Raw genomic sequence first — 26,083 nt, forward strand, 5'->3', positions numbered from 1 at the left:
AGATAGGACTCCAAAAGCCACTGGAACTACATGAAACTAATGGGAAAAAAAGTCTTTTTTTTTTTTTTTTTGGAAAAAAAGTCTTATAAGAAAAAAAAGAATATCAAAGAAACTAAGATTAGATTTACGTTTGAAGATTATAGAATTATACTTTGCATCTGTTGAGAAAAGACCTATCAATATAGACTTTTATATCTAGCCAATACATCTTTCTAGATTTAGAGTATAAGAACATCATTTTCAGACAAAAACTGAGTATGCTACTAGAAGATTTTCATTAAAGAAAACTTTAAAAAATATCTTCTGGCAGAAAGCGATCCTAGAGGAAATAAAAATGCAGCAAAGAATAAAAAGGCAAACCAAAAAAAAGGGGGGGGGGTAATTCTAAACAAACACTAACAGTATAAATTAATAATAGTTACTGTATCTTAAAGAGTTTAAAAGACAAGGTAAAATTAAAATAGTTCAAAAAATTATTCAAGGGGATCCTTGGGTGGCTCAGTGGTTTAGCACCTGCCTTCTGGCCAGGGCGTGATCCTGAAATCCCCTGAAATCCCAGGATCGAGTTTCACATCAGGCTCCCTGCACGGAGCCTGCTTCTCCCTCTGCCTGTGTCTTTGCCTCTCTCTTTCTTCTCTCTCGGTCTCTCATGAATAAATAAAATCTTAAAAAAAAAAAAAAAAAAAAAAAAAGTTATTCAAATAAAAGTACTCTAAGGTCTTTATTCAACAGAAAGATACAGACATTTCAGTCTAGACTCAAATTCAAGTATTTACATTATAAATTCCAACAACCACTAAAAGAAGAATGATAATTTCCAAAACAGTAGAGAAAAATTAAAACAAAAATCTAGACAATGGCAAGAGAGAAGAAATACTGAAAAGAAATCCAGGTGAACAAATAAAAAGCATGGAGTAAGACAGTAAAATAAGCCTCAACATGTAAGTCATTCAATAAACATAATGGATCATACGCACTATTTAAAAGGTGATATAAACAAGACCCAGCTATAATTTTCCAATGAGATACAAAAAGGTATAAAAAATTGGAAATAAATGAATAAAAATAAGATAACCTGGAAAATACTTTAAAAAGAAAGCTACCAACTACAGTAGTAGCAAATTAAAATACATTCTAAGGGAAATGCATCAAAAGATAAAGAAGTCAGTACCTAACAACAGAAAGTTCAACTCACTAGATAGATAGAACAATTTGAATCTTAGCTGCAACTAATAACGTCCTGAGAATACATAAAGCAAAAACTGATAGGACAAGGGTCACTGACAAATCTACAGAGAGGGACATGTAATACACCTTTCGCAGTTAATTGAAGAATCAATCAAATGATTGAAATCAGCAAAATAATCAGCTTTAACAATATGATTAATCAGCTTGAACTGAATAGAAAACACCGAACATATAAGAGCAGAGTACTCATTCTTTCAACTCAATAGGTAACAATTATGAAAACTCACTACAAAGAGGATGCCTTGATAAATTTCAAAGGTTTGGTGACATTACTCTCTCTACATATATCTACTATGTATGTATGTATGTATGTATTATGCTGTATATAATACTATGTATTATACTATATATCACTATAAGGTCATATATAGTAAAACATACAATAATGTACACTGCTATATATTATACTACTTATCACTAAGGTCATATATATACACAAAATGTACAATATATACAATATATAGTAATATTACACATGGTTCTATATATAATATACATAACATATAGTAGTAAACATACTAACGTTGTACAATTTTATATATTCATAATATACGTATTTTTTACCACAGTACTACTAGCAAAGTGGAAATCAATATTAAAATATAACAAGTAAATCACTACAAATTTTGAAACAACTTCTGATTTTGAACTCAAAGAAAATGAAGAAAATAGAATTGAAAAATAGGAAAATGCTATATACCAAAATTTGGGAGACAGACCTAAAGCAATATTGAGAGAGAAATTTTAACCTTAACTGTTTATATTAAGAAAAACAAAAGACTAAAAATTTGCACTAAGAAATCCATTTTAAGAAATTAAAGACCACAAAAAAGTTTCAAGAAGATTTAGTAAAGATAAGTATAGAAAATAATGAAACAGAAAACCATGATATAGCACAGAAACAACAATGCAGAAGTCAATTCACTGAAAAAGACTTAATAAAAGTGATAAACCAGTTTTTTTCACATCAAGGGGAAAACAACCAAGGAGGCTAATAACACTACTACACAAGACAGCTTCTACCACTCCTCTGCTCAAATCCTGGTGGGTTCACAGCTTACTCAAAAATTTAAAGTTCTTACACTGGCCTACAAGCCCCTATCAACCAGATCCTTGGTATTTTCAGACCTCATCTCTTATTATTCTCTTGTTCAGTGCAATGGAGTCAACTGGGTAGCACTTCCATCTTAGCATCTGTAGATGCTGAAATGCTGTTTCCCCAAATACCTCCAAGTTCAACACCTTATCTCCTTCAAGTCTTTATTCAAGTATTGACCTCTGAGTGAGAGCTTTCCTGATCACCCTATTTAATACTGTTAACTCCACTCTGGCACGCCCTCCCTATCCTCCTTTCCTACTCAATTTTCTACTTCACTAATCACCATCTAATCTAATATGTATTTTACCTATGTATTTATCTGTCCCTCCCCTCATGCCCCTAACCATAAATTAGAAAGATGCTCTGTCTCTCCTCTCCCTCAAAGAATTCGTACTCAAGAAATATCTGAAAATGATGGCATACATTTATGCCAGAATTATGTTATCCATTATTCCATTCAACAAATATGTGACCAGTTAACAGATTTATTCAACATCAATAACAATTTCAACTAATGATGAGTCGTTCTGTTTCATATTCCCAAACAAGTGACCACAATATAACTAGGGAAACTTCCCCTGTGGCAGACCTGGTAACATAACTCTGGTTCATGGTCACTGGTTAGATTATAACAGCTGGCCAGTAGCTATTACACACCAAAAAGTGTGCCTCTTTAGATAACTAAGAAAACAACTGGGACTTGGTGATTCCAAGCAGAAAATCAGGAGTGCTAACACCTGCAGCCACCCATACAAGACTTGAAACTTAAATATTAATACTCCCTCTGTGTTTTGTAAATATTCCTGGCTTAGTATATTTGTTTCAGTTGTAAAAGATAACAAACCACTGTGATCCATCAACGGTAACAAGGCTAACACAGGAGTATCCTTGGCAATTTTTAAAAAATGAGATGTAATTCATATATCATACATACCCCATCATTTTATATATACCAATTAATGCATTTTTATTATGGTAAAATGTACGTGACATAAAATTTACCATTTTAACCATTTTTAGGTATACAGGTGAAGGAATATGTGAATTAATAGTTTTTAGCATATTGACAAGGTTCTGCAACCATCACCACCAGCTAATTCCAAATTATTTTCAGCACCCCAAAAAAGAGCCCATATCTGTTAAGCAGTCACTCGCCACTCTCTCTTCCCCTCATTCCAAAGCAACCAGTAATCTATTTTCAGTCTCTACAGATTTGCCTATTCTGGACATTCCACAGAAGTGGAATCACACAGTATGCAGTATTTGTGTCTGGCTTCTTTCACAAAGCATGTTTTCTCAGTTCACCCTTGTTGGAGGATCAATCTTCCTTTCTATAGCTGAATCCGATGTCACTATGAACATACCACATTTTCTTTAGCCTTTTATCAGATGATAGACATCTGGAGTGTTTATAATTTCTCATTATTAAAATTAGGAAAAAGTTAATTATGTGCAAATGAATAAACATTCTCTAAAATAGTAACTGAATCAAAGATTATTTTATTTAAAATCTGATATATACTGCCAAATAAGACGTACTGCTAACATTCCTACATGACAGGATTCCCTTCTTTATACCATCACATCACTAAATTTTATTTAAAATTTTATTTTAAAACTTTTTCTAAACCGGGCAGCCCCAGTAGCTCAGCGATTTAGTGCCACCTTCACCCCGGGGCCGGATCCTGGAGAACCAAGAATCGAGTCCCACGTCAGGCTCCCTGCATGGAGCCTGATTCTCTCTCTGCCTGTGTCTCTGTCTCTGTCTCTCTCTCTCTCTCTCTCTCCCCTGTCATGAATAAATAAATGAAAAAATTTTTTTTAATTTTTTTTTCTAAACTAAAAGAAAAAAAATCCTCATTTTGATTTCCTTCAAAATTGACGAGTTACAACTAATGAGTTGTATCCTTTTTATACATATTGGCAATTTATTTTACTTGGCATTACAATTCTCTGCTTATTTTCTAAGAGTTGTTTGTAATTTTTGCTGACTTGCATGAGACACTGGTATTTTGGTAATTTTAAGACATGTACATGTTATTTGTGCTGAGAATGTTTTCTCCCATCTGTCACTCACTCATTTTTAACTATGGTACCATTATTTTCGGCTGGATTTGTAAGTAATCTAAATTTCCTATCTTCCTTTTTATGTTTATTTGGTATCCTATTCTTCCTTTGGTATCCTTTGGTATCCTTTGGTATCTTCCTTTGGTATCCTATTCTAGCCTTTCCTTTTCCTAAGATTTAAAAAATGATATACTTTTCTATTATTTTCAAAGTTACATATTTTTTCACTCAGTCATTAACACATTTAGATTTATAAGTAGGATGTTTGATAAAGCTCTAAATGTTCTTTGAAAAATTAATAGCCAATTAGTTTATCTCAATTTGAGTAATTCATAGCCTATGCTTAAACTGCCATCTTTACAATAAATTCTCTTACACGTTTAGATCTCCCTACATTTTCCATTCTGCTCCTCTAATTTTCTGTACTAATACCATTATCAACAGCTTTATAGTAAGTACACTTTAACATCTGGTACACAAACGACTTATTCATGATTCTGCTTTTTCAAAATCTTCTTGGGTTCTCCAGCACATTTATTCTCCCAGATGAACTTTAGAATCAACTTGCAAACTTACCTGTTGATACTCTAGTTGGAACTGTATCAAATTTATACATTAATAAGAAAGGATTGGCATGTTCATAATGACATTAGCTTTATGTTTCCAGGAACAAAGTATGCTTTCCCTGTTATTCAGGTCTCGGTTTTACATCTTTCAGTAAAATAGTACCATATTTTTTTAATAAATGGAGTATAATCTTGTTTTCTTTTACCTCTATTGTGCCTATTTCTCATCACTACATAAATAAAACGTTCTTCCACAGTTTTTGAGTAAAAGATCATTTTCCCGTATCCTATAAAACGAGGAAGCTATCAGATGATCTTTAAAAGCTACATAAGCTCAAAAATTCCATGACTTTCTATAAACACTCCAAAACACAACGCTCACTAAAAACCAACTAACCAATGAACATATCTGTGTTTAAAAGACTAACAGTATATATACCAAGGATAGTTAACTGGTTTCATCTTGAATACTCTTACCCATCAGAAATAGCTGCCGAGAGGTAACTTCTTTAAGAATTCTACTGAAAGAAAAGTCTTACAACTTAGGTTTTAATAGAAACATAAGAAAATTACTTGTCTGGATAAAACATTCTTTAAATATTATTTATAATATTCTAATTCTAAATATTCATGCCATAATGCCACAATATTACTCTTTTCTAAAGTTATCATGAAAGCATGAACATAAGTCATACAGGAAAAAGTGGTTTCAGCACTTTTAACACTTACAATTCAATTTCAACCATTCCCTTGGAACATCCTCTCTTCACAAAAAAGCCAACCTAGAACAAAAAACAAAGTGCATGAGTGACATTCCCAGGTTATCACAGATTTAGCAAAGTCATTATTATTTGCCAAGTTAAAATTTTTTCAATAACTATTTTTTTCTGCCCACTCCCATCCCTTACCCAGATTTGGGAAATTGTTTCCATTGTTTCCTCCCACAAGTAACAATACTATTAGTTACCATTTATTGAACATTCTCTGTGCCAGATAGCCTCTCATAAAGCTTGCGACAAAGCTGATAAGTGATACAGAGCAAGGAATGACAGAGTAAGTAATGAACCCACATAATACGACTCCAGAGTCTGCATACTTAGCCTCTATACTAAATACTCTCAGTAGAGGCAAAAAAAAAAAAAACCAGGAGGAAAATAGGTTCTATGGATTAATCAAAGCTTTACCAAATCTCCTTATTACCACTGGAGACTTCTTTGGAGTAGCACAGATTAAATATTAACCAGTCTAATACTACCCATCCTGTTACTAATGAGGACATAATTGCCATTTTCTTAAAAAGAGGAATACACATAGCAAATACAATTTAAGTACAGTTTACATGATAAGTAGACATATTTAATCTAGTTTGAATATAGACATAAGCATAATCTTGAAGAGAGACTGTGGACCTAAAACAACAACAAAAAAACAAAACAACAGATTGGATCTTCAATCTGGCTAAATAATTCTAAAAAAAAAAAAAAAAAAGGCAGAAAATATATCTCGTAAATAATAATTCTTTTAATAGTGGTAACACCAGTGATGACAACAATTAGAACCACAAAAGGGAACATTTATTAAGCATTACCATATGCTACTGTGCTAAGCAATTTACAAATTTTTTTTAATACTCATGAGCAACTTTCGGAGGTATCATACCCATTTTACAGATGATGAACTGAGGCCCAGAAAGATGACAAAGGAGGTCTGTCCTCATAATTAGAAAGTATAGCTTAATGATTAAGAGTACATGCTTTAACACACACCATCCAGGTTCCAATCTCAACCTTGCCATTAATGTGTAAGTTACTTGTTACCACTGTTTTATAATTTCTTCATAAACAGGAAAAACAATGGCATTTTTGTAGGAGTGCTATTTGCTCATTAGCTTGCATCAATTAAAATACTTGTGTCAAGAAAAAAAAAAATCACAAGGCAGCTCTTATTATGAGGTATACATATGGATGGTAGAGAATATGGTAAATTCTTTTAGGATTTAACCGTAAATACATTAAAACTATTTTTGCTGAGGACTTATGTAGCCCCTAAAACCATCTGGGGATATCCAAAGGTCTGCCATCTGTCACCTAAGAAACCCTGCATACAGGATCCCTGGGTGGCGCAGCGGTTTGGTGCCTGCCTTTGGCCCAGGGCGCGATCCTGGAGACCCGGGATCGAATCCCACGTCGGGCTCCCGGTGCATGGAGCCTGCTTCTCTCTCTCTCTCTCTGTGTGTGACTATCATAAATAAATAAAAATTAAAAAAAAACAAAAAACAAAAAACCCTGCATTCCACAGCCTTTAAAAACCTACCACTCAAAAAAAACAAAAAACAAAAAACAAAAAACAAAAAACAAACAAAAAAATCTACCACTCAAGGCACCTGGGTGGCTCAGTGGGTTGAGTATCTGCCTTTGGCTCAGGTTGTGATCCTGGGGTCCTAGGACTGAGTCCCACACTGGGCTCCCTCTCTGCTTATGTCTCTGCCTCTCTTTCTCTGTGTCTCTCATGAATAAATAAAATCTTTAAAAAAAAAAAAAATCCCTACCACTGAAGGGTAAGATCTAGCGTCTTTGATTGCCAAAAATTAATGGGAAGGTTGGTGGAAATTGTTACACACCAAACCATTCTGACTGTACAGTGTCTGGAGTACAATTCAGCAGACGATTACAGAGAGATAAGGATTTAATAAATGATTTTTGACAATTAAAAAACCATACATCAATATTTACAAAAACTCGTCCTTGGAAGTTATCTACTCCAACCTCCCTATCTTTATAATAAACTGAAGTCCAGACAAATGACTATGGTCACAAGGCTAATTATTAATAGAGCAGTATCTAGGAATATTATACCTCATAAATGCCTCCCATATAGCATTAAAAACACACACGTATTTTGAATAGGCTTATAATCTTAAGGGTATATGCTTCAACCTTATAATCCCACATTAAATATAAGCCTGGCTAAGAAACCTATAGCATCATTTTAGTAATACTGCAGTATTTCCCAGTAGTTTTAGAAAAACACAAAGAATCATTTAAACTTTTACAACTATTTTCCAGTTGGATTAACCCAACCCTCAAACTTTCTTTTTAAAACATAATTTTATGTGAAATATACACCAAACATTATACATAAACTTCATATACTGTTTGAAAGAACAACAATCAGGCATCTATCAAAAATTTAAAGAATTGAACATTAACCATGTATCTGACATTCCGCGTATATAACTCACTACTATTGTATCCTCGCTCAGCAAATATAATCTCTAAGCTGACTTGATCATCCTTTTGCTTTTTAGTTTTGCTGTCTCTTTAAATATTAAATGTTTTGAACATTCTATAAATTCATATCTCATGTATTCTTCCAGAATAGCACTTTTCCTTAAAATTATTTTTGAGATTTAACCAATGAGCTATGGTTTATTTTCACTAATTTGTAATATTCAATTTTACTTCACTATACGAGGATTTATTTTAAAATACTGCTGTAAATATTTTAATAATTTTTGCCTAGTATTAATGTACAAGAGCTGTCTAGAAGAATTTGAGAGATTTGGTATATGCATATGCAGATTCACTAGGTAATGCCCTTTTCCAAGACTTTACAAATTTATATTCCCACCAAGAGTGCATCAGAGTTCCCATTATTCCATATCCTCGTAAGCACATGGCACTGCCAGAATTTTTGTGACACTGAGGAATATACCTCGCCAGGATTAATGTACATTTCTCTGACCATTATTGAAGTTGAGGATCTTTTCATATATAGTTGGGCCCTGAACAACACAAAGGAGTGCCAACTCCCTGCATAAAACTTTGCATTAACTTCTGACGTCCCCAAAACATAACTATTAATTGCCTACTATTGACCAGAATCCTTACCAATATGTCAACAGTTAATACATATTTTATATATTACATGTACAATATATTGTTTTCTTACAACTACAAAAAACAAGTTACTAAGAAAATCATATGGAAAATGTACATTTATACTACCATACTGTATTTACTGAAAAAAAAAAAAAAAAAAACCTCATATAGGTAAACTCGCACAGTTCAAACCTATGTTGTTCAAAGATCAACATTTATTGGCTATTTGAGCTGCCTCTTCTGTGCAGTGTCTCAGTACAGCTTTTGTCCATTTTTAATTGTTATTGTTTTGTTACTGAAAAGTTTAAATACCAATCTTTTGTTATATGGGTTATATATACCTTCCCCCAATTTGTGGCTGGTCTTTTTCTTTATAGTGCTTTTTGATAAGAGTTTAACTTTTATCAGTATTTTCCTTTTCAATCTATACTTTTACTTGATAAATTTCTATTTAACCCAAAAGATATTCACAAAGTTATTCTCCTCTATACCAGTATCTTCTAAAAACTTTGTCAATCACATTTAGATCTTCAATCGACTTGCAATTAATTGATCTGTGTTCAAGTGTGAGAATACAATTTCTTTTTTCCTATGCAATTATCTCAGTGCTATTTATCCATCTTTCCCCGTTCAGCTACAATGTCAGTCATCATAAATCAAGAGTCTACTCACCATGGCTTTGTATCTAGGCTCTTTATTCTATCACATTACACTGGTCTGATGTATATTCCACCAATATACCATAGGTGGGTTTTTTTTTTTTTTTTTTTAGTACAATTAACAATGTTATTAGTTTCAGATATATAACACAATGATTTAAGAATTCTATACATGACACATGCTCAACAGTGTAGTCATCATCTGTAACTATGCAAAGTTATTATAATACTATTCACTATATTCCTTATACTGTGTTTTATCCCTTTGACTTTTAGAGCTGGAAGTCTGTTTCTCAATTTCCTTCAATGTTCACCCAAACGCACCTCTTCTTCCCCTCTGGCAACCACTGGTGTGTTCTGTATTTGAGTCCATTTCTGGGTTTATTAGATTCTCATACAACTAAAATCATACGGTATTTGTGTCTTTATCAGATTTATTTCACTTAGTCTAACACCCTCTAGGCCCATTCATGTTGTTGCAAACATCAATTTCATTCTTTATGTCTGAATAATATTCCATATGATGTTTTAATTTACTATTACTGCGTGTTAAGTCTTGACATCTAATAAGGCAAGTTTTCCCATTTTGTTGAATTTCTTTAGGAGTATTTTAACTATACTTGGCCCTTTATTCTTTCACCTAAAATTTAGAAATAGCTTGTAATTTGCTACAGACAGCATTAGGATTTTGACTGGAATGATGCTCAAATAAGTAAATCAACATGAAGAACGACATTTTTATACAAGGTCTTCCTGTCCACTAATATAGTACAACTGTCCATCTCATCAAACGCCAGTATTTTCAAATAAAATTTTATGGCTTCTAAATATAGCTCTTACATGTCTTATTAGTTTATTGCTATTAACTTGTACTTTTGGTGCTACTGTAAATAGTTATCTATTTTTAATTGCATTTTTCTGTCCATTGTTAATGTATGGAAATATGATTTTGTTACATAATCTAGCAATCCTGATAAATTTCCAAATTAATTCATCAGAAGGCTTATCTGTAGTCTCTTTTTCACTGCAAATTTTTTATAAACCTGTAAATGACAGTTTTCTAACTTGTATCTTTTGTCTTACCTTACTGTTCTAGCTAAAACTTCCAGTACATTAAATAGCAGTGCTAGTAGTTAACCCTGACTTGTTCTTGAACTTGTTGTATGTTTTACCTTTTATGTAATTTAAAAAGGTAGGTATCTTCTAATCCTAATTTGCTAAGACTTTATCATAAATTACTGTGAATTTATGCTTTTCCTCCACTGAGATGATCATCCAGTTCTCCTTTAAAATGTTATGTAGGGTGCCTGAGTGGCACATTCGGTTAAGCATCTGCCTTTGGCTCAGGTCATGATCCCAGAGTCCTGGGATTGAGCCCCGTGTCCGGCTCTTTGCGCAGTAGGAGTCTGGGTCTCCCTCTCCCTCTGTGAGCACTCTGTCTCTCAAATAAATAAAATCCTTAAAAAAAAAAAAAGTGATATGCAAAAAAGATAAAAAAAAACATGATATATTAATTTCCTGCTAATGTTCAATCTCTCATTCCTTGATTACATTTGGTCATGATGTATTATGCTTTTTATGTATTACATTCAACAGACTAAAGTTTCTTAAGATTTTTGCTCCCATGTTCATGAGTAGGACTATCTTTTAATTTTCTCATCCCATCCTCAACAGATGCTGGTACTGTTATTCTGGTACAGTCATATTCTTTGCGTAAAATAGGAAGTGATTGCTTTTAGAGCAGCATATAATGGATAATGGTCTTTGATAATTGTCTCTGGTGTTCTAAGAAAAAAAATGAATGGCTGACTTTTTCTACTGATTTTGATCATTTACATAGTTGTAAAAACTTTATGCTAATAAAGCTTGAATTCTTCATGTTGTTCATAGTATTTTTTGTTTTGTTTTGGGAGGAGATAAACCAATTTTATTATCCATCATTATGTCACACAAAAATCTAGGAACAGATTTGTAGAGAAGTAGTAAATGAATAGTAAACGAGAGAAATGGAAAGAATTTAAATTTGAATTATTTTCCATATTAGGATGAAAACCCTTTCACAATATGTATGTGCCTAGTTTCAGGGTAGATTGTTCCCTGGCCAAAGCCGGCCATAAAATAGAAGGTATTCAAGGTCTTGCCAGCTCTACCAGACCCTGACAAAACCTTTATGATCTTCATGGAAAATGATGTGTTCCTCAAGCTCCAGTGCTGTGCTGAGCTCTACCAACTCATCTGCAAAAGTGTCATCTGCCCATCCGTCTGCCAGGAAATCCATCACGTGCTCACATAAGGCCCAGTCCAGGGGATCAGTGTTGAGTGTGTAATTCACATCCTTTCACTCAGACTCAACAATGGGCTGAAAGCTCACTTCCATCATAGAGAAAAAGGTCTCTCTCAACCTCTTCTTCTTGCTCAGCCTCACCTTCTGGACAGGGACAGTCCAGCACTGGTGGCTTTCTTGCCACCAGTCTTTCTAACTTCAACCACAAAAGTGAGGGCTGACCATCAATTCAGGCTGTTCTTTTAACCTTCTGCCCTTGGTAGGGCTCCTCCTCCCCACGAAATGTTGGCAGGATGTTAATGTTCAAAGTGACAGTGATCTTTCCTCCAGCAATACACTTAAAACGACATCTTACACTAGTCTTACACTAGTCTGAAAAATTATAGTGTTACATACTTGGAGAATTCTCTACGTATACTTCTAGAAATGGCAATCTCCTCCCGGCAGTCTACCTGCAAACTTCATTCTTTATATTCAAATTCTACATCTTTGTGATACCCAAGGAACGGAGATATAGAAAGTGATTTGTTACTAAAAGCAAGTCAACTCTGATTTTTTTTTTTAAGTACTTATATTAACTCACCTTATCTGCTCGTCCCATGAAAGCAGGTTTGCCTGCTAATCCAAGACAAATGGCACACACGATGCTAGACTTCCCTGTTCCATTAGCTCCAATAATCATATTCAGGTGGGGTCCAGGAGACACTTCACAGATATCATACGTTCTGAATTATAAAGAGGTTAAATTACTAAGACATAACAAGTGAAGAATATTTTCTTTACAAAAACATTTATTCTTGCTTATATTATCTAAGGGCTTCCTGGAGTTCCTTTAGAAGCCAGCTGACCTTACATTTTAACGTATTTATACATTGTTAATAAACTAGAGAAAAAAGAAAATCAATGGAAGAAATGAGAAAGTGATAATGCAAATCTGAAATAAGATTATCAGTGAGAAAATAAGATTTCATAGGTCCTTTTCAAACATATGTCTGTTGAATAAAGCAAAGTTTGATATTATTTATTCCTCTAATAATTAGAATACATGAGAAAACTTATCAGAGCTAGGATACAAATAATTTTTTTTAATTTTATGTAAGAGGGGCACCTGGGGGGCTCAGTCGGTTAAGTGTCTGCCTTTGGCTCAGGTCATGACCCCAGGGTCCTGGGAATCAAGCCCCACATCGGGCTCTTCATTCAGAAGGGAATCTGCTTCAGGATCCCTGGGTGGCTCAGCAGTTTGGCACCTGCCTTCAGCCCAGGATGTGATCCTGGAGTCCCAGGATCGAGTCCCACATCAGCCTCCCTGCATGGGGTCTGCCTGTCTCTCTCTCTCTCTCTCTCTCTCTCTCTCTCTCTCTCTCTCGCTGGTCCTTCTCTCTCTCATGAATAAATAAAATCTTTAAAAAAAAAAAAAAAAAAGAAAGAAAAGAAAAAGGGAGTCTGCTTCTTCCTCTGCTCCCTTCCATTGCTCATGCTCTCTCAAATAAAATCTCAAAAAAAAAAAAAATTATGTGCAGAGAAGCCACAGCTCATCTTAAATCTGTGCATTTTTCACTTCTACTTCTCGAATTAAAATGCTTAATAGCAACTTCTCACATTTTACTACTTGAAATAATCCAAATTTCTATTCTAATTACAAACTGGAGATATAAACTCAATGGTTTCATTTTATTACAAATTTTTAAAAATCCATTTCTTTTAATATCCTGCCAGAGGTTCACCAAAAGATCCACTGTTAGTCCATATTCAAATAAATGTTATTCCTATGGGAAGAAACAAGAATGCATCATCACCAAGCACTTTTGTAAACTCCCTCAAACCAGAAAGCTGCCTGCTGTCCAGCAGTTTTAATCTTCTATCTCCAACAGAAGCACCTAATCTGTATTAGCCACCAAGGACAACTACAGCAAAATGTGAAACAAATGCATTCCGATAATCTACTTTGTCTCTGAATATCCTAAATTAGAACCTACAAATAATATCCTCTTCCCAAATGGTTTGAGTTAGCTGACAACTACTTCCCCAAGAATAAAAACTTACCCTACTACTAACCTGGTAGGTATATAACTAATTTAACAAAGTACACTTCCACTTTAGGAATCAAATAATCTGAAATGTCACATAGTAATAAATGTAAATACAGGGAGTAAACAAGTATTTTCTGACAGGTTTCCAACTGTACGTCTCAACACAGCATCTACCTACTTTATCATTTCAAATACTTTGTTCTGTTCCCAGCAGGATCATAAAGAAACCCTTAGTGTCATGGTTAAAATGAAACTAACTTGGGTACTTCAGGCATCTGGAAAATGACCAGCCTTGGAACTTCATCACAGAAAAACACTAAGCCCCAATTTCCTGCTGTAAAATCTGTGCCACTGTCTTACTAAAACAAGTGATGTAAGTGATGTTTAAGATAACAATAAAAACAAGAGGAAAAAGGAAAATTCCTGGCCTATAACATACAGATATTATCAACAAAGTTGCTACACACACACACACACACACACACACACACACACACACACAAAACGCCTTCACATGTAAAAAAAAAAAAAAAAGAAAGAAAGAAAATTAGTTGGTCTGACTCTGTAATCTATCGGGAATTCCCTTTTGGGTGAGTTTTCTTTTTTTCTGAGCGCCTTCAGAAAAGAGCTGTCAAAGGCCCATGCTCTTCTCCATCTATGTATTTTGCCAGGTATCTCACATACTCTTCATGACTTCTGGTAGGATCTACATGCTCAAAGTCAAACCATGTAACCTACAGATGCAATTACCACTTCCAGAACTGTCTTTGGATGTTGCACAACAGTCACCTCAAACATCCCACATTCAAAACTAAAACCCACTAGCTTTCCAATCCAAAAACCACTCTTGTGTTCTCTTAGTGAATGGTACCATCATTCATCCCACTGCCCAAATCAGAAACCGAGACGTTAAGTTTCTCATCATCTTTGATTCTACCATCTTCTTCACCTCTGCCCCCCATCATCCGGTCACCAAGTCATGCTGGTAGACAAGCAATTCTGAGATCCCTCATTAAGAAAAAAGAAAGAAAAAGAAAAAATAGGACTCTTGCATCATCTTTTCTTACTTTCTATCTCCTTCCTTGTTCTCTAATCTGACCTCTAAATTCTACCTACCATGAACTTCTTCCTGACTATCTTACACTTATTTATTCTCCCAAGCCTTCGCACATGCTATTTTCCATCAGCAGAAATCTCTCCCTCCATTCCCAAGCCCCACTGGACTTGGGTTTGCTCCTAGGAATTCTTCTAGGAAGTACTCTTTCGGGCCACTTTGGTTCTCCAGGCCCACCCTTCCTCCCTCATTCTTAAAACTCAGCATCCTCTCATTGTGAGAATCAACAGGCTAGCTCTGCACTTTGCAGCCACCTCTTCCTTCTCCTCTTCATATCCAAGCTTTATTTCCTCACATTCATTCATTCTTCTAGGACTTGCAAAATGTTGCGCTTACCTGGCTTCAAAGGGTAAGAGAATTCCTAATTGCTGAATGCAGTGAGCTCTTTTCAGTTCCACTATCTTGTATCAGATGCCAAAGTAGCAGATGATATTTTTGAAACACTTTTCCCCCTAGGCTCCTGAGAGAATACTCTCTCCCACGATTCTCCTCTTACCTCCCTGAACAGTTCCCTTCTCCATCCAAACAACTCCTCTGCTCACTCTTACGTGTTGGCATTCCTCCAGGACACCACAGTTGGCCTTCTATTCCAATTTATATTTCCTTTTGGGCAACCTCAACTGTTTCTGAAACTTCAAGAATCACCTCTATGCATGACTTCCAAATCTCTCACCTGTTTGCATTTTCCTGACCCTAAAATTACTGCTCATGGAAGACCTTTTTTAGACACCCCCATGGGAAACTTCAAATCACAGGATCCAGAAAGTAATTATCATTATCCTCCCCAAATTGCTCCGTCTTCTGAAAAGGGCCACATCCGACCAAGAGCCAAGACAGAGACTTGAGAAAAATACTGTCTTACTCTCTTACCCTCAGGCCTCCCGATCTGTAGCCAGATCCTGCCAAATCTCTTTTCCACTACTTCCCACTGTTACTCCTAGGTTCGAAAACCAATCATGTCTTACCGTTGTAAAAGTCTTCTTTGCTTCCGATCTTGGACCCTTTCTAAATCATCTTTCACACTGCTTCCAGAGTAATATAAATCACATGCCATTCCCAGGTTGCCAACAGGATTATTGGAATTCCTCAGCATAGAGAACAAAGATCCTCAAGAGCTGCCTACCTCGTTAGTATCATCTTTGTCCACATCGTCACTCTCACTCACACCCTACGTGCTAACCATACTAGAACTTCCTAAATACAGCTGTTTCAGGCGGTTTCTTCTGAAACAGTGCTCTTCCCTTAAAACTTTCATAACCTCCTGTACAAAGCCCTTTCTCACAGTTATGAATAAAATTAACCACTTCAGCCTCTGTGCCCACACAGCACCCTGATACATACATATCTATAAATACATACACGCATTATCATGGTAGGTGACTCATTTGATTATCTTTCCTGATCTAGATTCATATAGCAATTCAGCTACTTATTGGCAGTATAACATGGGTAAATTAACCTGACATCATCTCATCAGTGAAGATGAAGAGTTGTTAGGAGAGAATCAGAGTATTATGTAAATAAAGCATCTACTTCTGTACCTGGCACATGATAGATACGGGGGCGCGGGAACCACAACGTTGGTAGTTACAATTCTGTTATCCTAAGCCCCCATGTGCAAGCTTTAAAAAAAAAAATAGTGGGGGGGGGGGGGGGAGTGGGAAGACCTTGACCAACAAAACTGTAAGGTGCTAGAGAGATACACAGTATCTGTGTTAAAAGATATTTACTAAATTCTCAAACGATTATTACGATTCTTAGTTGCCTGGAGAGAAAGAAAAGGAACGGGGCGCGGGGGGGGGGGGGGGCGGGGGAGCTGGATGCTGAGGGCTCCGGGGTCTGCTAGGAGGCCCAACAATCCAGAGCGAGGCTTATTAGTTTGCTTGTACGTTTCCACCTCCAGGAGGAACCACCTTCACCATCTTGTCCACCTGGCGACCGCTGACTCCTCCCGAGTCGGCCACAGCATCACCGCTGCTCCGATTTCACCGTGGCTTCCTCGGAGTTGCCAGCGCCCCTACTTCTGGGATTCGCACATCACGTCCTCCCTCCGTAGGCCGTGACTCCGGCCGACACAAATCCGGGCCCTACCCCGTCCGCTGCCCGCCCTGTGACGCCTTCAGAAAACGCTGGCTGAATGAATAAAAAAAAAAAAAAAAAAAAAAAAAAAGCCCACCCCGCATCGCAGCAGACGCACGCCGACCGCCCGCGGGCCCGCTCGCCTCCCCGCCGCGCCCCGCCCCGCCCCGCGGCGCCGCGGCCTCCGGACACTCACAAGAAGTTCTCCATCACGATGCGGACGATAGAGCCCTCCACGAAAGGCCTGGACGATGGCAGCGGCGGCGGCGGCGGCGGCGCCGGCGGGGCCGAGCTCTTCCTCTTGCTCGGGACCTCCGACGAGGGATCCCTCGGGAGAGCTCTCTTGGAGGCCACGGTGCCTGGGGCCGACGACTTCCTACTCGGAGTCGCCATCCCGGCGTCCCCGCCGCCCCGCGGGCGCTTCCGTTCCCACCGACCTGCGGCCCCGGCGCCCCGGCGCCCGGCTCCCGCGCGAACTGCCCGGCCCGCGAGCCCGCCCCGCGCCTGCGCAGTCCGGCCCGGCGGCGTCAGCGGGCGGCCCCGCCCCTCGGCGCCGGGCCTCGGGGGCGGGCGGCAGCGAGGACGCGGGCCGGGGCGGCGGCCCCCCCAGCGCGCGGCTACCCGGCCGTGCCCCCGAAGCGCTCGTGCATCTTTCACGGTTCGGGCTTTTTGGCTCAGAAAAAGATGTCAGTTGCATTTAGTACTCGGAAAGCCCTCTGAGCGCTCGGAGGAAGCCGGCCCGCGAAGAGGACGGAGGGAGACGTTCGGCGGCCGCGGGCGGACCCTGCCCGCGCGCACCCGGACTCGCCTGCTTCGGGCTCTTCCGCGTCTCACCCTGCTCCCCGCTGGGCCTCATGCAGGTCCCCGTGTCCAAAAAAGAAAACTCCAGCGGTGGCCCTGCGCCCGCGTCTCCCCTGAGCCGCGTGGTGCCAGGTACCCGGGGCGCTCCAACTTGCAAACGGCCTCCCTGCAAGCAGACACTCCGCCCCCTCGCTCCCTCCTTCCCTTTTAAGGCTTCCTGCCCCGAGGTTTCTAGAAACCCAGGAGCTCGAGCGCAGCGGCTTCAGTGGGTCGCGCTTCCACTTAAACCTGCGCACCTGCCGCTGGTTAACCTCGTTGAACGGGAGGCGCACCGAAGCTGCCGCAGCGCCTCGACCACTCAGCGTCTCGCTAATGTCTAACCCGCCAGAGGCCGGAGCTGCGGCTCTGAGGGACCCCAGCCAGGGATGCCTGCCTGCGCCCCTGCCCGGTGTGGGAGACAGAAAAAGAACCAGTGGAGCAGGTTCAGGATCATTCCAGGCTGTGCTAGGTGCTGTGAAACAGAACTCAGGTGATGGGGGGAGGCACAGAAGGTTGTCAGAAGAGGTGGTGTTTGAGTGGAACCCTAAATGCTAACAAAAAAAAAAAAAAAAAAGTATTCCAGGCAAGGACAAAAGCTCTGGAGTGGGAACAGGGGGACTTCTGAGGAACAAAGGGAAGGCCTGTGTGGCTGCGGTGAGTGATCACCTGACCATTGCACCTGACCAGAGCCTTGCCCACCATAGCTGAGCTGATTTTTATTTTTAAGGCTTTGGGAAGCCCATTGGATGGTTGTAAGCAAGAGAGAGACGTGATCTGATTCAAGTTTTTAAATAATCCCTCATTACTGTTTGGAGAGGGTCAAGCCTGGAACCGGGGAAGCCGTTTGAAAAACAGGTGCAGTAGAACCCTCATTCCTGACTCGAGGACCAGTGCTCCTTCCCCAGGTGCCTGGCGCTTCCTCTCACACAAGTGGCATCAGTGCTCTCTAAAAGTTATTATCAGAGAAAATAGAATGAGAAGAAAAGCATATGAACTCGTCGTGGTTACTAGAAATAATGATAAATTGCAAATTACAATACAGAAGAATAATTTTAGAACTTTTAGGTCTTAGGGGGGGCTCTATCCTGTCATTCCCCCACAAGGCTAGGACACTTTTTTTTTGAAAAGTAATTTGTTACCTCATTTCAAGAACCTTAGAAGCGTCAAAGTCTATGAAGAAATGATTACATTTGGGGGAAATCTATCCTCATGAGTAAATAAATAAAATCTTTTTTTAAAAAGGAAAATATCATTGCTTTTGCTTTGAGTTACAAAACCAATACATGTTAGGTGTAGAAACCTTGGGAACTCACAGAAATACTGTACAAAGTGAGAATTTACTCTTAATTCCTCTACCCAGGCTAATCACTGTTAAGGTTTAGGTGTATGTTATATCTTCCTTCCTTTTGTATGCATGATATGCAACTTTTGTTGCTGCCCTCCAAAAAAACAAAACAAAAAAAAAACATGATGCCACATGAATTATAGCATTTATTTTTTTAAAGATTTTATCTATTTATTTATTCATGAGAGACAGAGAGAGAGAGAGAGAGAGAGAGGCAGAGACACAGGCAGAGGGAGAAGCAGGCTCCTTGCAGGGGGCCCGATGTGGGACTTGATCCTGGGACTCCGGGACCACACCCTGGGCTGAAGGCAGACGCCCAACCACTGAGCCACCCAGGCATCCCAAATTACAGCATTTAATACCCCTTTTCTCATATAATATGAATGTATTTCCATGCCATAAAAATATTTTTCTGTGACATAGTTTTAAGTAGCCATATAGTATTCCATCAAACATAAACTAATTGATTTAAACATTTCTTTTTTGTCTGTGTAACTGGCAGTTAGCAGGAACCAGGGGTGCTCTGGCTGACTATACTAGCTCAGTGCTTCCTAACATTCTTTAATAATTTCACGCACCCATAAAAGTATCTTGCCACACCTGGTTTCTTTAATTCCACTGGTGAAAACTGTTTCGGAAGAGGTGGTGGTAGAGAGGCAGAGGGAGATGGTCTCTGGAAATAGAATATCAATTAATTGGAAACTGATGCTAATGAATAAGTGAATGAGCCACAACAGCTAATTCTACATTTCCGGGATCCGAAGTCCACTCATCAGCTGAGTTCATCGGGCCATTTTTGCTAGCTACGGTGGCCCAGCAATTGTATTTAACCTTCTACTCACCGAGGAGTAAGTCACCAGCGGCGATTTTGAGTGATGGCCTTACAGTGCTCCAGAAACTTTAAAACTGCTACAAACAAAAAACTGGCAGAAAGGGGGCAGGGTTAAGGGTTGTAAGTACATTTCACCTCACCCTGGGAATACCATCTTGTGTGTTGTCTTTCTTGGCTTTACTCCAAACTTGATAATGGTGCTAGAATAGCAAGAAGGTGGGACGAGATACATGGACTGGGACTCTGCGGAGGCCACGATGGACTAAGATGGTTTACTCGTCTAGTTCTGATAAGACCCTCACAGGATAACAGGGATGATGTCCTCTGGTGTAAATATGGCTTTTTGCTTTTGGCAAATTCATAAAGTGGAAAAGTGAGCCCTGGTGGCTTGAAAAGAAGGGGAAAAGTCAGTTGTTGAAACTGAAGTCCTTAGCACCCATAAACAACCCTTCTTTCCTGGTGCCTCCTCACCCACTCTTTCTAATTAATGTTGTTAAAGAACAGTTGGGGAGGCAGCGTCTGGGGGCTCAGTTGGTTAAGCATTCGACTCTTGGTTTCAGCTCAGGTCCTGAGATCAAGCCCAGATTCTGGCTCTGCACTCAGCAGGAGTCTGCTTGAAATTCTCTTCCTCTCCCTTCCCTCTGTGCCTCTCCCCACTTGTGCACACACTCTCTCTCTGAAATAAATAAATAAAATCTTAAAAAAAAAAAAAAAAAGAACAGTTGGGGAAGATGTAGGGAGGGATGAGCTGTTCTGAGGAGAATAAGCACCCTTTCTACAGAGGAAGTAACATGCCATACAGCAAGCTTCTGCTAGGAATAAGGATACCTTATCTCTAACGCTTTTACTTTTAAAAAATTTGTTTCTAACATCATAGAAAAGCTTTAAACAGGGATGCCTGGATGTTTCAGTGGTTGAACATCTGCCTCCAACTCAGGGCATGATCCCAGGGTCCTGGGATCAAATGTAGCATTGGCTGCTTCTCCCTCTGCCTATTCTCTACCTCTCTGTGTGCTTCTCATGAATAAATAAATAAAATATTAAAAAAAAAAACAGAAAAGCTTTAAACAATCAAAATATCTCCTTCTCCTTACCATGGTGGCAGTAGTCTTGGAACTGGTTAGAGTAATAGCGACGGTATTAGTAGAAGTAGCTGATACTAACAGCATGTACCATATAACAGCTACTGTTCTAAGTACTTTTTCATAGTTAATTTGAGATCAATATCTCAACAGATTTGCATCTTTCTCAAATTTCCATCTGTTGGATACAAAAACCAACTGAAAGATTGAAAAAATCATTAGGAATTAATATTGGGTTTCAAATGTTCTTTGCAATGTGTCATGATAGAAAATCTATAGCTAAATGTGCCTTCATTTCTTTTGAGGATATGAAATGGGAAAACAGTTATTAAATTGCTCCAGAGGGAATTTACTGTCAATTTCAGAAAGATCAGGAACAAGGTGCTAAAGCACTTATGAACAATCATCTCTGCCAATCCTTGCAAAATGAACAGTCCTCTTCACCCAGGCTAGGTCAGAGGTGTATGGGGGGAGAGTGACAGTGACTGTTTCCCTTCACACTGTGTTACTAACCAAAAGAAATAAAGCTGGTAATAGTCAAAACCATGCTAAATCTGTTGAAATCAGCTACATAAATTATAAAGTAAACTCTTCCATGAACTCCTTGGGTTTAAGTTTTTACTTCCACAATTTTGATTGGTAGCCATAACATTCTTTTTATAACTGAAATTGTACTTGTGTTTTTGATATTATTTTGGAATTTTGAAAAACCCCCAAAAAACACAAAACAGAAACCAACAACCATGCATGCATATTCCTACAATCAAGAATTAACAGGAGCATCTAGTTGGCTCAGTTGGTTAAGCTTCCAATTTGTGATTTTGGCTCAGGTCATGATCTCGTAGTCATGGGATTGAATGCTGTGTCAGGCTCTGTGCTTGGTGGGGAGTCTGCTTGAGATTGTCTCCCTCTGTCCCATCCCCACTCACGCTTGTTCTCGTTCTCTCTAAAATAAATGAATAAATCTTTAAAAAACAACTAACACTGTTATGGAGGGTCCTCAAAACTTAGGGATCCCTGGGTGGTGCAGCGGTTTGGCGCCTGCCTTTGGCCCAGAGTGCGATCCTGGAGACACCGGGATGGAGTCCCACGTCGGGCTCCTGGTGCATGGAGCCTGCTTCTCCCTCTGCCTATGTCTCTGCCTCTCTCTCTCTCTCTCTCTCTCTCTCTCTGTGACTATCATAAATAAATAAAAATTTTAAAAAACCTTAAAAATAGAATTACCCTATGATCCAGCAATGGGACTACTAAGTATTTACCCAAAGGATACAAAAATACTTATTCGCTGGGGTACATGCACTCTGATGTTTATAGCAACATTATCAATAATAGCCAAACTATGGAAAGAGCCCAAATACCCATTGACTGAAGATTGGACTGAATAGATAAAGAAGATGTGGTACACACACACACACACACACACAATGGAATATTACTCAGCCATCAAAAAGAATGAACTCTTGCCATTTGCAATGCCATGGATAGAGCTAGAGAGTATTATGCTTAGTGAAATAAGACAGAGACAGTCAAGTACCATATGATTTGACTTGTATATGGAATTTAGGAAATAAAACAGATGAACATATGGGAGGGGAAGAAAAGATGAAAGACAGAGGGAAACAAACCATAAGAGACTCTTTAAAGATAGGGATCAAATGAGGATTTGTGGAGGCAAATGAGTAGAGGGATGGGCTAAATGGGTGATGGGCATTAAGGAATGTACTTGTTACAGTGCCCACTGGGTATTGTATATAAGTGATGAATCATTGAATTCTACTTCTGAAACCAATATTGAGTACAGTATGTGAACTAATCAGAATTTAAATAAAAATTTGAAAAGGAAAAAAAGCAAAAATCATAAAACAAGAACTAAAATGGCCACAGATATTTGAAAAATATTCACACAAAGTATTAAAAAGTGCAAATTATTACAAAGCAAATATGAAGTTACCCTTCCACGTTAGTCAGAAATTGAAAATGATAATCTTTCATCCAATGTTGGTGAAAGATCAATGAAATCGTCATTCTGGCACCAAAGGGAAAATTTGGTAAGGAAATCAGTTCAGCAAGATCTTTGGTATCACGTGGCAGTATAGATCAGAGCACCAAAATTATTCATGCCTCTTGAGTCAGTAGTTTCCTTTAATAAATTTACCCTAAGTAAATATTCAGAGATGTGAAGATGAAATTGTTCGCCAGTACATGTTTGATTTTAACAAATACTAGAATTAAATATCCAAAAGAGATTGATTAAAAGTATTTTCAAAACATTAAAAGAGGGGCGCCCAGGTGGTTCAGTGGTTGAACATCTGCCTTTGGCTCAGGGCGCAATCCTGGGGTCCTGGAATCGAGTCCCACATCGGGCTCCCTGCATGGAGCCTGCTTCTCCCTCTGTCTGTGTCTCTGCCTCTCTCTGTATCTCTCATGAATAAATAAATAAAATCTTTTTTAAAAAAAACGTTTTAAAAAGGAATTAACACTGTTAACAATTTGGCATGATCTTATTGTCCTTCTTTCCATTATCTGCTTTTTAAACAGTTACACATGAAACACATGCATACATTCTCTTAAAAATTAGAACAATACAAGGGTGCCTGCATAGTTCAGTTGGTTAAGTGTTTGACTTTGGCTCAGGTCATGATCTCAGGGTCCTGGGTTGGAGCCCTGCCCAGTGGCAAGTCTGCTTGTCCTTCTTACTCTCCCTCTACCCTGCCTCTTACTAGTGCTCTCTCTGTCTCTCTCAAATACATAAAATTTTTAAAAAACTAGAACAGTACAGATTAAATTAGTGTGCATTTGATATTTTTTTCCTCAATCTTGTTGCTGTAAACCTTATCCTCACCTATCCACTTGTTCAGTATGTAATGTCTCTTAAGACCATTTAAAAAAAATAGTCTCCATACCTAGCATGGTGCTCAACTCAGGGTTTGAACTCATGACCCTGAGATCAAGACCTGAGCTGAAATCAAGAGTTGGGGGCTTAACTGACTGAGCCACCCAAGCCCCCCCCTTAAAGGCCATTTTTATGTTTACATGCATTTTATCTACAGAAAATACGTAGTAATATTTTGAGTGTGAATGCATTACATAAATGTCTTACATAAAAATATATTACATGCATACATATAAATGTGTTAACTTTAAAAAATATGGTAAGGTTACGCAATTTTGTTTTTCATGCAAAAAATGTATTTTTAAGAAATATCCATATTGACACATATAAAACTGTTTCCTTTTTAACTGCTGTAAGGTTTTTGTATGATGATATTCTCTTTATCCATTACTCTACTGATTTGACATATAGATGGCTTCCAATTTTTTATTTTTACAAACATTGTTTCAGAGAATACCCTCAAACATGTCTTTATGTACATGTGCTAGCATTTCTCTAGGATCAATACCAAGAATTAAAATTGCTAGACTATATACTACACTAATTACTTCCCTTCAGTTTCTTGACATTGTTGTATGTGGCCAATTTCTTAGTAACTATGATTGTTTGAAAATTATGTCAAAACAAAATTTCTCTCTTTTTTTCCATCTCTCTCTAGTGTTGACTTTGGCTCAGTAGCTGTTCCCTGTCTGTATCTCTCTCTCTCTTACACATACATCTCTGTCCTCCACACAATACTCTTTTCCCCATAGAATCCAGGTTCTGTGGGGGCCCTGAAACGTACCTAAATGTTGAAGCCCTTCTGAAAAAACACAAAATTACAAATTAGGATAGTGATTATTTATATCAGAATGAGAAGAAACCCCAATCTCCGTATTATTGACATTTTGGGTAGGATAAAATTCTTTTGGAGGAAGAGGAGGCAGTTGTCTTGTGCATTGTAGGATAGCCAACAGCATCCCTGGTCACTACCCACTAGAAGCCAGTAGTGCCTCCTCAGATTTGACAGCAAAAAATGTCTCCAGACATTGGAAAATGTCCCCTAAAGGGTAAAATTGCCCCCCCCTCCTCTGCCATCCCCAGATTAAGAAGCTCTGCTCTAATCCTATCCATACTTTGTGAGAATACATGAGTCTAATCATGTAAATCTGCAGCTTCTTGGAAAATTGATGACAATGAAAATTTCCTATCTTGCTTGTGGACATATGCACGAATATGCAGCAATGTTCACAAAAATAAATATATCATGACCCAACTGGGTTTGTTATAGGAATCCAAGATCGATTAAATACTAGCAAATCAAATAAATTACTATGATTTTTCATATTAAAATATAGGAGGAAGATCAAAGCAGAAAAAGAAAAATTGTTTTCAACACACATTCATGGTCGAAATTTCTAGGAAGATATGAATAGAAAAAAACCCAAAACCTCCCTTTAACCAGGAAAAGGTGACTCCAGAACCCTTTAGCAAACTCATGTTCAATGATAGAATGTTTAGAAGTATTCTCTTAAATTCTGGAACAAGTCAAGGATGATTCTATTACTCCTATTGAGCAGTACATTAGAGATCTTAGCCTGCTAAAGCAGTTAGGAAAATAGGACACATAGAGGAGTTGTAAGAGGAAAACCAAAACTGGCCTTATTAAGAATTCTGACCTAATAGCAAAAGAAAACTGCCATAGGTAGCATAATGGCTAACCCAAAGATGCTCACATCATAATCCCTGAGACTTGTGAATCCCTGAGACTTGTGAATACATGGCAGGAGGGAATTTGTAGGTGTGATTAAGGTAAGAATCTTGAGATGGGGTGATTATCCTAGATCATCTGGGTGGACCTATATAATCAGAAGGGTCCTTAAAAGAGCAGGGCAGGATGGTCAGGGTCAGAGGAGACGTGACAATGAAAGCTGATACTAGAGAGAGAACACAGCTGGAAGCGGGCCATGAGCCAAGGAATGTGGGAAGCCTCTAAAACCCAGAAAAAAAAAAAAAAAAAAAAAAAAAAATAAAACCCAGAAAAGACAAGAAATGGGTTTTCTGTTAGAGCCTCCAGAAGGAACA

General features: G+C 38.2%; 1 protein-coding gene across 3 annotated transcripts in view; it reads right to left on the reverse strand.

The window, feature by feature from the left end:
• Positions 1 to 17,503, reverse strand: part of SMC5 (structural maintenance of chromosomes 5) — a 93,321-nt gene extending 75,818 nt beyond the window's left edge. For 2 of the 3 annotated variants that reach the window (XM_038527107.1, XM_038527106.1), the window contains exons 1-3: positions 17,224 to 17,503; positions 12,388 to 12,529; positions 5,710 to 5,762 (exon numbers count right to left, since the gene is read on the reverse strand). In XM_038527107.1, coding sequence (XP_038383035.1) covers positions 5,710 to 5,762; positions 12,388 to 12,529; positions 17,224 to 17,420 — 392 coding nt within the window. In that variant the 5' untranslated portion in view covers positions 17,421 to 17,503. Of the gene's footprint in view, positions 1 to 5,709; positions 5,763 to 12,387; positions 12,530 to 16,489; positions 16,619 to 17,223 lie in introns of those variants that run through there. The other variant, XM_038527108.1, reaches the window with a different exon arrangement.
• Between the last annotated feature and the right edge of the window lie 8,580 nt (positions 17,504 to 26,083).

The sequence above is a fragment of the Canis lupus genome, chromosome 1 (assembly GCF_011100685.1).
Source record: "Canis lupus familiaris isolate Mischka breed German Shepherd chromosome 1, alternate assembly UU_Cfam_GSD_1.0, whole genome shotgun sequence".
Lineage (NCBI taxonomy): Eukaryota > Metazoa > Chordata > Mammalia > Carnivora > Canidae > Canis > Canis lupus.